The sequence below is a fragment of the Maniola jurtina genome, chromosome 9 (genome assembly GCF_905333055.1).
Source record: "Maniola jurtina chromosome 9, ilManJurt1.1, whole genome shotgun sequence".
NCBI classification, from domain to species: domain Eukaryota; kingdom Metazoa; phylum Arthropoda; class Insecta; order Lepidoptera; family Nymphalidae; genus Maniola; species Maniola jurtina.
Window position 1 is genome coordinate 7,519,488 of NC_060037.1, and position 11,208 is coordinate 7,530,695.

Consider the following 11,208-nt stretch of genomic DNA (forward strand, 5'->3'; position numbering starts at 1 on the left):
TTTATATAATATTATTAAATGCTTCGTTCAAGTGACGGCAATTTGATGGAATATACCTCAAACTGGAGCAGAAACATAATATCGCCATTTACGAATTACAAGATTAGAATTTGAGGTTGTAGGGTACAACCCCTCCAACCTCAAATTCAAATTTTTTAAGTATACATTGGTACCACCTGTTGTACAGTGTACACAATCTTTAAAAAAAGTGTAAATTAAAAATTTATAACACCCCCGACAAGTGAAGGTAACTAGAAAAGAGCTGATAACTTTCAAACGGCTGAACCGATTTTCTTTGATTAGGTATAGCTAAGAGCACTCTCGATCAAGCCACCTTTCAAACAAAAAAACTAAATTAAAATCGGTTCATTCGTTTAGGAGCTACGATGCCACAGACAGATACACAGATACACACGTCAAACTTATAACACCCCTCTTTTCGGGTCGGGGATTAAAAACAATTAAGGTAGGTATTTGATTAATAAAGTTATCGCGTGCGGAATAATAAGGTGGTAACGCAGTTTTGAATTAAAATCCTAATATGCGTTACTAAATTTTCAGAACACCTGCAGTATAAATAGTGGCACTCGAGTAATTAAAACTGAAAACTTCACGCATCAATACCAGAACTATATCCATTTATTTTATTACCTGGTGAATACTTACTTGATTATAAAATGAGAAGAATATTGGTAAGAAAATAATAAATTACATCTACTAGATGTTGCCTTCGTTTATCAACACTCTTAGATTTTCCGAGATAAAAGTTGTACCTATGTGCCCCAAGTTTAAGATGCAATCTATCTCTTTACTAAGTTATAGGTGATACCTGCAACTATATCCACGTGAATTTATGTTTGTTCCTGTGGGAACTCTTTGATTTCTCGGGGGAAAAAGTAGCCTTGGGATGCAAGCTATCTCAGACACTTTATTTATAATTATTATGGACCCAGGTTAACCGGCCCAGTTTTGGTGAGGTGGAATTTTTAGTTTCTGGACCTAGCGGTTTGATCTGTTAACTGATATTTATGTAAGCCAGTCTGTTTCTCCACTTTACTCTGCACTCCAAACCTAACTCGCTTCCTGTACATATTAAGAGTTTTCATCATTATTAATGCGCTACAGCCCTGGATGGGCCTTGGTCAAGCAAGCTTCTTCGTCGGAGGTTGGTCGGAGGTGGCAAGATGCAACTTCTTTCCAGCTCCGAAGTCTCATATAATTTATTCTCAAACCTTCTACGTCTTCCTCAGCCTCTGCAGCCCTCCTTTTTCCTGTCAACAACTTTTCGGGAGTTTATTGAGAAAGGTCAAAAAGAGGGCTCTCTCCGTCACTCGTTTCATACAATCGTAGTTTCAATTTCATTTGAATACTAAGCAACTAAAGTCCATGAAATTTTACAGACATATTGTAGAAACTAATATCTATGTCTGTGGTTTTCCAGATTTCTGTTAAATTATTCGGTTTCAAAGTTGCGTGGTCTTAAAAAATTTCATACAAATCTTTGAGCCCCTGTAATTTTAAAACTACATATTTTTAGAAAAATCTTAAACACCACAGACACAGATATTAGTTTCTAGAATACGTCTGCAAAATTCATGGACTTTGGTTGCTTAATATTCAAATGAAATTGGAACTACGATTGTATGAAACGAGTGACGGAGAGAGCCTTGTTAAATGCGGGTTAAATAGTAATTAATAATTACAAATATAATGTATTAATCGAATATAATTTTTTATATTACTAACATTAGTTTTTAAGCATCAAAATTGTCTACTAACAAAGTGAGCCCTGGTTGCTCTTAATAAAGATTTATTATTATTATTATACTCTCATTTATTTATTTATTATTATTATAATGTATTAATTAAGTGTGCTTTCACAGATATATTTTACCGTTATAAATGCGGTCATCATCGCGCACGTCGTACCTCTGGTACCTCACATCCATAGGGTGGTCTCAAATGTTCCAACTATAATACAACAACAAGATACAGAAACTGAAATAAGAAGCCCCAGTACAGAGATGGAGCTAAGTGACGATACTGAATCATTTAAACTTCAACCAGATACATCTGTAGGACAACGTTTCGTTCCAATTGTTTCTGTTGGCTATCCGGTAAAAATTTTGCATGGATAAGTACCTATTAAGTATTATTCAAAAAATAAAATAAGTATTCTATAACCTTATAACATATTCAAACTGTGTTTTGTGCAAGAATATTAAATTTTATTGATTAAGTAATGACTTTTTAAAATCTATTTTTTAACCGCCGACCCAAAAAGAGGGGTGTTATAAGTTTGCCGTGTGTATCTGTGTATCTGTGTGTCTGTGTATCTGTCTGTGGTATCGTAGCTCCTAAACTAATGAACCGATTTTAATTTCGTTTTTTCGTTTGAAAGGTGACTTGATCGAGAGTGTTCTTAGCTATAATCCAAGAAAATCAGTTCAGCCGTTTAAAAGTTATCAGCTCTTTTCTAGTTACTGTAACCTTCACATGTCGGGGGTGTTATAAATTTTTAATTTACACTTGTCAATACACTATTCATTTATACCTACAGAAGGCTGATATTCTGTAGTTTTGGTATTAGTGCAAAATCCCATATTTACCATAATTATTATTTTTCAGTTTATAACCAAATTATAGTCAAATGAATAAACGAACTAGCTAATAGGCACCATCAGGAAATAGCCAATGTCTTCGAAAAAACTTTCTTACTTAATAAATCGTTTCGTGTAATACGACTTTGATTACATATTTGCGTTTGTAATATAAAAGTACATTTATAAAATTCTGAAATTAGGGTTGAGTAAGTATTCGTCTATGTATTTTGGCTTTTTTGTATAATGCCTTTTTGTTTAATATAATGTATATTTTTCAATAAATAAGCCTCTATAAGCTACATACATATTATAGAAAGGTACGTAAAGGCCTATTTACGTCTTACTAAACTTAATTAAGTGTTTATGGACTTAAATTCATCGTAGCTAAACCTTCCTGTATGTACCTACATGCACTTGCAATACGCAATAAAATAATCATTCTGGCCAGTGTTTCCTAACAGATCAATAATAAAATCAAATTAGTCAATATTATTTGGTGCCTTTAAATTTTCATTTTTTAACGATGGAGGATGTACGCGGAGTAAGGAGATGTGTATGTGTAAGCGAAGTAAGCCACTGGGCACTTTTTACGCAGAGTACGGGTAGTAAGCTACGAGAACGATGTACGCTGCATGCAGCGAACTACCTACTATGAATAAGTAATAAGTATATATAAATAAATCATCTTCAGCCTGTGAACGTCTACTGTTGGACATAGGCCTTCCCTAAAGAGCGCCACCACACCTGGTCCTCACCTTCCTCATCCAGCCACTTCCCGCCAGCCGCTTTATATCGTCAGTCCATCGTGCTGGAGGGCGTCCCACACTACGCTTGCTTATACGCGGTCTCCACTCAAGAACTTTCCGGCTCTAACGGCCAGCGCCTCTACGTCAGGCATGGCCTGCCCATTGCCACTTCAGCTTACTAATAGTTTGGGCTATGCCAGTTACCTTGGTTCTCCTGCGGATCTCCTCATTTCGGATCTTATACCTCAGGGAAACTCCTAACATAGCCCTCTCGATAGCTCGCTGAGCAACTTTGAGTTTGTGGTCAAATAAATAAAAATATTTTTTATTGTATTAAACTTTTACATGTACTTTCGAATCGTCAACTACTACTCGGAATGAGAAGAAGCTCGAGAAGAACCAGCAAGAAACTCGGCGGTTAGATATAGACCTATATATTTAGATCTTTATGTACCTATCTATAGTAGCTAAAAATTAGTCTTAGTATTATTGAAAGATTTTGATATAGGGAACTTAGAAGATACACCACAGACCTACTAAGATGTAGTCATGTGTTTGGAATACGCAGTAAAACAAAAGTTTTTAGGCATTGTTTATTAATAGGCCATTAATTAAAAAAGTTCAAAACATTGGTGGTTTCTTTCATTTTCAACGGCGGAGGTAATACGCGGAGTAAGGAGATGCGTATGTGTAAGCAGAGTAAGCCACTGGTGCTGCGTAGGCGGAGTACGCGGAGTAGGCCACTGGAGCGGTGTATGCGGCAGCGACGCCGACGGGTGCTGTGTACGCCGCGGCCACGGGTGCGGTGTATGCGTATGGCAGAAGTCCGGGCTTGGCTGCAGCAAGGGCGAGGAAGCAGGCGAAGATGAACTGTGAAAAATTCAAAACAATCCATGTTATTAAAATGTTTCAAAAACCTTGTAAGGAAAACTGCATGGCTGAGTTATCCATTATGTTCTCAAAGGTGTTCGAAGTCCGCCAATCTGAACTTGGCCAGCGTGGCAGACTATGGCTCAGTAGCGAACCGGTAGTAGGTAGATAATAATGGTTAAAATGTTTAATTAAAACGTACAGTTAACCTAAATTCAAATGCAAAACTCTGACCTATCAAAGTACAGGTCAAAGGAACTTTACACAATACTTGCGGTGCAATGTCGCATCTCAATACGATTCCCATGTAGTTTCTCTGGATGCGTTGTCGTAGAATTTTACGAAGTGACGACACACTGCAAGTATTGTGAAAGGCCCCCTGCTCTGGCTCTTGAAATTTCGCATACATGTAAGTTTTGTCTATGATGTTGACCCCCATAAGAAAGGATTTGTAGGAATTCCCCCCGATTGAACCTGGAAAATTAAGCTATTATAATTAGCTTTAGACTACACAAGCTCTTCTGTTTCCAAAAGAGCAATTCGATATGTTTCCTACAGACTCTTTAATATGGAATTTAAATTAATGTGGAAAAGTAGAAAATAAGCTTACCAGCTTGAACATTTTGAAGGGTGGTTTTGGATTGAATTTGGAAACAATGAACACAACAACTAAAGCGTATGTGATGCTAACTGTTTGATATCAACTCGTTTTATAGCCGAGTCCGTTTTACCTTCTGTGAAGAAACAGCCTTGTGGAAGACGCTTGGAATACAAATACGAAGTTTGGTGAATTTAAATCAAAAGGTAAAAGTCGATAAACTATAATTGGATCGCAAGTGAAACAAAATATGTCTATTGTAATGATCAAAATTGAAAGTATAAGATCTGAAAGATATTCAAAGCGTCGATGGCGTAAAGTGGTGAATCATAGGCAGAGTCACAGCTTCTGGTATTGGATGATCGTCTGAGGCAGCAAAGTAACTAAGGAGACCATGTGGTCTCCTTACAATACAAGTGTAAATCAAAAATTTGTAACACCCCCGACAAGTGAAGGTTACAGTAACTAGAAAAGAGCTGATAACTTTCAAACGGCTGAATCTATTTTCTTGGATTAAGTAATAGCTAAGAACACTCTCGATCAAGCCACCTTTCAAACAAAAAACTAAATTAAAATCGGTTTATTAGTTTAGGAGCTACGATACCACAGACAGGCAGGTATACAGATACACACGTCAAACTTATAACACCCCTCTTTTTGGGTCGGGGGTTAAAAACAGTTCATTGACTGCTAAACATGTCATATACAGTAGGTGCACTTGTTTGATTAAGTTCAGAAACACATTAATCACGAACAATCTGACCCAGAGTTAACTGCTCGTAGCTGTACGATTATTTATAGATTAATAATAATTAATTAAGACGAATGGACACGTGCTAAGCGATACAGCGGTTTAAGGTTCAGCGATCACCACCTTTGCAAGAGATCTATTTATCAAATCGTTGTACAACCATGTATTTATTTTGTACATTCGTAAAAATTTCAGTGAACTTATTTTAAAAGCACACAAAAGTACTAAAAAGCATTAAAAATTCATAACTAACTAAAATATAGTTTTAGTCGGCACAAAAGAAATCAGAACTGAGTCCTTTTTTAAATCAGTAAAAAATATTTATAAACAACAAACACTCACTACCCATGCTATACCTAAATGTGAAAGTAGTAAAGTTGTAAGTTTGTTGGTTTGTCCTTCAATCACCCTCTACGGAGCACGGATCAGCGTGATATAGTTAAAGACTTGGACATACGCAACTTTTTATCCCGGAAAATCGAAAAGTTCCTACAGGATTTTAAAAACCTAAATTCATTGCGAATGAAGTCGCGGGCGTCAAGTAATAAGAAAATGAAAATGAATTATTTGTTATTACTACAAAAATAACAATAGCCTAATTTTCAGAGGTTAATTTATCCGATATATTTTCACTTCAGAAGTAATTAATAATATAAAGAATGCAAATAGCTATGTGACTGCAGAGGTTCACACTAATAACCTAAGTAGGTATTTGGTGTCTAGAGCTTCAAGAGATAAAGGCATCCGGCTTCGCAGCTTAAAATAGATGTAAAATCCCAAAAATTCTTAAGCTGCAGACTTGGTTACAGATAAGAACATGAGTTCTAGGATCATCAACTAAATAGCCTTGTTTGGCGAGATCACATGACTGATACAAGATACAAACCATTGAAGTTACGACAGTTTTACTTTCATACAACAGAAACTAGTCTATAATCCTTATTTAGGTTATTAGGGTTCCCTGCACGAAATGTGCCAACGTCTCCCGTCCGTCGGTACGTCTGTCTGTCAGCAAGATATATTTTGTGAACCGTATTATGTAGAGAGTTGAAATTTTCACAGAATGTGTATTGCTATAGCAACAAATGATGAAAATTTCAAAATGGCTTACTGTACGCTGGTACGGAACTCTTCGTGTGCGAGTCCGAATCGCACTTGGCCGATTTTTTATAACCTTGACCTTATAATTTTACTCGTTGGACCATTGCAAGGCTGCGCGTGACCATAATGCCAAATGAGGAACAGGAGGATATTTCGAAAATTATCCGCTTAGATGCTTGTAAGTAGGTACATCACACATACCATGTTCCTATATAAACAGAGATAAATCAATTGTTTTTTATTATTACACTTTGATTTGTATCACTACGGACCGATCATAAAAACAACTACCAAAATGTTCAAATATGTGAGTATTTTTTCCTTTTATGTAGGTTTTAAAAGGGTCGGTAATCCATACATTACATATGCATTTTGTCTTTATTAGAACTACGTATGGCAGTAGTCCCTTACGGACTAATGGACGCAGGAAAGCCATTCTAAGTCATGGGAACTGGCGTAATGTTCACATACTTAAGCGAAGTTTACAATAAAACAATGCTTTCAAAATCAATAAGTTATTCTATCATTTATTACAAATATTCATTGATGTAAAATAGTAAATACTACATTTTCAGATGCTTTTTGCTGCTTTTTTGGCTCTCACCGCGGCCAAGCCTCTTGTAGTGGAATATCCGGTGGCGTCCGTTGCCACCTACTCGTCCCCGGTTGCCGTTGAATATACTGCCCCGTACTACTACCCCGGATACGCTGCAGCGTACGACCACTATGACTACGCAACCTATACCTACCCTTATAGTTACGACTACTATGTACGCTAATTTAAATATTGACTGCAGCTGCCAGATGTAATTATGACACCAAATATATTTATTCACACAATAATTTTAATTCATTTTGCATACTTTAAAATGACCGATGACCTAAAGAAGGTGGCGGGGAGCAGGTGGGTGAGGAAGGCGGAAGACGGTGTTTGGTGGCGCGCTCTTGGAAAGGCCTATGTCCAGCTGTGGACGCATACAGGCTGATTGAATGGAATGGAATACTTTAAAAGTCACTTTAAGCTGCCAATCACTTTTAAAATAATGCTATTTTCGGTACAAACCCTTCAGGTTTATTTTAGGTGTAAAAAATTCTTACTTAGTAAGAAAATATACCTAAACAAAAAAGAGTTAAGTATAACATCGAGAGTTCCTACATAACAGCTAATAATATTGTTAAATTAAAAATTAGATTATATGTACTCATATTTGAATAATTAAGTAATTTGAAAAACAAATAGTTCATTGAGTAAGGGAGCAGTTAGTTTAATTGATTCTCATTCGACTTTTCGTTTTATTTTAACTAAAGTGGAGTTTCGGTAAAAAGACTGTTTTTAATTTTCATAGGGAACTTGAGTTTTGTAACATTCGCAAACCGACCTCTTGGAATCGAGCCTCGTAAACAGAGTTGTTGCAATAATAGGTATTGTTTAATCCCCATTTGTAATTCCGAATCTGTAATAGGATTAAATTGATTCCACTTGGTGTTGAAAGTTCGACCTTCGTTTATCTGTCTAGGTCTTCGTCTGGCGTTCAGCAAATAAAATGTGGGTGACAATTTTATTGGTATCCTCATAAATCTCCGATCATAACAAACAATAAATTTCCCTGACATAAATCAAATCATATATATTAAAGTGGACAAAATCCCATTGATTGAATCTCAAACTAGAACTGGAATTTGTCATATTAGATCAAATGCTTAATGCCTCTATACGAAACAAACACTTTCAATACTCGAACTCAGTAAAGTTGCCTAAGTTAATTGAACTCAATACTTCTAAAACTCTAAAAGTTTTTGGATTAAGTCCTACCTCTAGACGATACAGTGCCACTATAAAGAAATTATTATAAAAACGAGATCTTTAGAAAGATCCGAAAGAATAATCGTACGGTCATACTTAGGGTAGAGATTTTTAGGGACCTCGTAGGTTTAGTTACAGCGGCCGATTCATGAGCAACGCAGGTTCAACAAATGGCAAATGGATTGGAGATGGCCATAAGTGTACGACGCGTGGATCATGCATAGTCCAAGCACCATACATTCCTTTAAATTAAATATTGAAAATTCATGATAAAAAGCTCCCATTTCCATGCTTTGCTGTAAGTAGAGTCGACTCCGCGTCGGTGTCGAGTCTCTGTATAATATGCGAAGAACTCAAAGGTGCTATCACGTGTCAAACGTGATCGTGCGATACCTCCCACATACTTTGAGAGATTTCCACTCACTGGAAACGTTCACCCTTTTGGTCGAGTGCGCGACACGATATTTTTTTCAGATCAGAGGGCATCCGCGCAAAAATGTTATTTAAAATTTCTGCGTTTGTGACTTTAGGTTCATGACGTCAGAAGTTTGAATATCGAGTTTGTATTTGTTTTTAACCCCCGACCCAAAAAGAGGGGTGGATCTGTGTATTTGTCTGTGGCATCGTGGCTCCTAAACTAATGAACCGATTTTAATTTAGTTTTTTTGTTTGAAAGGTGGCTTGATCGAGAGTGTTCTTAGCTATAATCCAAGAAAATAGGTTCAGCCGGTCGAAAGTTATCAGCTCTTTTCTAGTTATTACTGTAACCTTCACTTGTCGGGGGTGTTATAAATTTTTAATTTACACTTGTAATTCTTATATTTGGGTAAAACTCTTATATACATTTTTTATATTAATCCTGAAACCATTGTGCGAAAATATTTCTGAATTATACATACAGGAATATTTTAGAACCTTCTTGAGAACATGCAACACTTTTACATCCGGAGGTGTATCCTTTCTTCATGAATTCCAAGATTTTTCCTCATAAGCTCCTTAGACCCTGAAAATTAGCTTAGAAATCTATGATCACAGACCTCAGTATAAAAAATACCGGTCAAGTTTGAGTCGGACTCGCACACGAAGGGTTCTGTACCATCGTACAAGATATACTTAACTCTTTTATATAGAACATTAGATTAAATAAAGTAATTTTTCGTGAACACATTTTAACTTTTTTTTTTAATCATATCAAATCATAAATTCATGGTTTTTGGATATTTCCTTTACTTGTGCTAAAAGACCTATCTACCTGGCTTTCACGATTCTGGGTCAACGGGAAGTACCCTATAGGTTTTCTTGACAGACACGACAGACGGATGGACAGACAGACAACAAAGTGACCCTATAAGGGGTCTTTTTTTCCTGTTGAAGTGCGGTAAATAAAAAAGAACCTGTTTCATGATAATCTAAAAAGAATGAGATAAAAAAATACCGTGATAAGCTATACAAAGTCTCCGATAACCATGTCGGAGGTTTTCCAGTGAAATATACTAATTAAAAAACCCTGAAAGTTTACACGCGTTCCGATCAAAGTAACAGGTTTTGCGTCAGTCTCTACATCGGCATTGTTCATAGGAAAGTAACACCTTGTTTATAACAACAGCGAATTCAATAGCATGACAGTATGAGGATGAGTTTCAGATCTATATTTTCCGTAACGGAAAATTCCAATGCAATTTACCCTTTGGAACAGTGTGTCTGTCTGTCTGTCTGCTAGCTTTTCACAGCCCAACGCACGGTTCGACCAATTTTAATGAGTTAGCTTACACGAGGACGGACGGAGGCTACTTTGTATCCCGGAAAATCAAAGAGTTCCCACGGGATTATTAAAGGCTCATATACGTTTTATCGTTTTAAATATGAAATGATATGGAGTTAGCTTGCGTTCCGGAAACGTGACGTAGGTAACTTTTATCCCGGAAAATCAAAGAGTTTCCACGGAATTTTTCAAAAAACCTAAATCCTTGCGGACGAAGTCGCGGGCATCATCTAGTTATTAATAAACTAAGCTTCATAACCTTCCTATTCTGAATCGTTCACTCTTTTCAAAGCAGTCGTGGCTATGAATTCTCTTTCACAGCGGCTCGTGCTGCCCGGCTAGCATGGGCAGTAAAAAAAAAAATTATATCCTCGATTATATCCACTGATTTGTATGACATCAGTGGATATAATCGGGGGATATAATTTTTATCTACTGCCCATGCTAGCCGGGCTGTTCTAACCAGCGACTTCTGATGGCGGCATTACATGCACACACAGCGGCAGGTGTGTTTGTTGCGGAATGGATTAATTTAATTAATCCGTCCATCTAGATGGGACACGACCAAGCAGACGTGTGGCCTCCACTCGACCTTGTACCATGAGGTGTTTGATGGTACCACTCTCAAGTGATTTTGTAGTGGTGATAGTAAAAAAAGAACGCCGGCTGAGAATGTTTGCGCGCTCTCAGATTTGGGCGCGTTTGGAACCCTCGTAGCTTTAGTATTAAGTTAACGTAATTAATTATCACCACTATATCATCTAACAAATTTAACAATTCTGACCATCAAAAGGTGTACAATACCTATTTGAATAAACGATTATGAGTTTGAGTTTCTCGTGATGTGCTCACATAACTTGAGGCTTCATTACTTATGAGCATTAATCTTTAATTAACCCAGCCCAACTTAGGATTGCTCTGGTGGGACTGCCAATATCAGTAGAGTGTCCGATAATAATATATAGGCAGCATT

The 11,208-nt window shown here is 36.8% G+C and overlaps 1 protein-coding gene and 2 long non-coding RNA genes across 3 annotated transcripts; 2 read left to right on the forward strand and 1 right to left on the reverse strand.

Annotated features, from left to right (window-relative positions):
- The first annotated feature begins 617 nt into the window (after positions 1-617).
- LOC123868005 lies at positions 618-2,029 on the forward strand. The gene is made up of 2 exons (XR_006796548.1): positions 618-692; positions 1,884-2,029. It is a non-coding gene; the product is annotated as an uncharacterized LOC123868005 (long non-coding RNA).
- Positions 2,030-3,942: 1,913 nt separating this feature from the next.
- On the reverse strand, positions 3,943-4,880 carry LOC123868000 (pupal cuticle protein C1B-like). Its single transcript, XM_045910340.1, has 2 exons — positions 4,830-4,880; positions 3,943-4,219 (listed from the first exon to the last, which is right to left on the reverse strand). Exons 1-2 carry the CDS (start codon positions 4,839-4,841, stop codon positions 3,998-4,000), a joined length of 234 nt encoding a protein of 77 aa, XP_045766296.1. The 5' UTR covers positions 4,842-4,880; the 3' UTR covers positions 3,943-3,997.
- Positions 4,881-6,925: 2,045 nt separating this feature from the next.
- LOC123868008 lies at positions 6,926-7,508 on the forward strand. Its single transcript, XR_006796551.1, has 2 exons — positions 6,926-6,976; positions 7,245-7,508. It is a non-coding gene; the product is annotated as an uncharacterized LOC123868008 (long non-coding RNA).
- Positions 7,509-11,208: the final 3,700 nt, after the last annotated feature.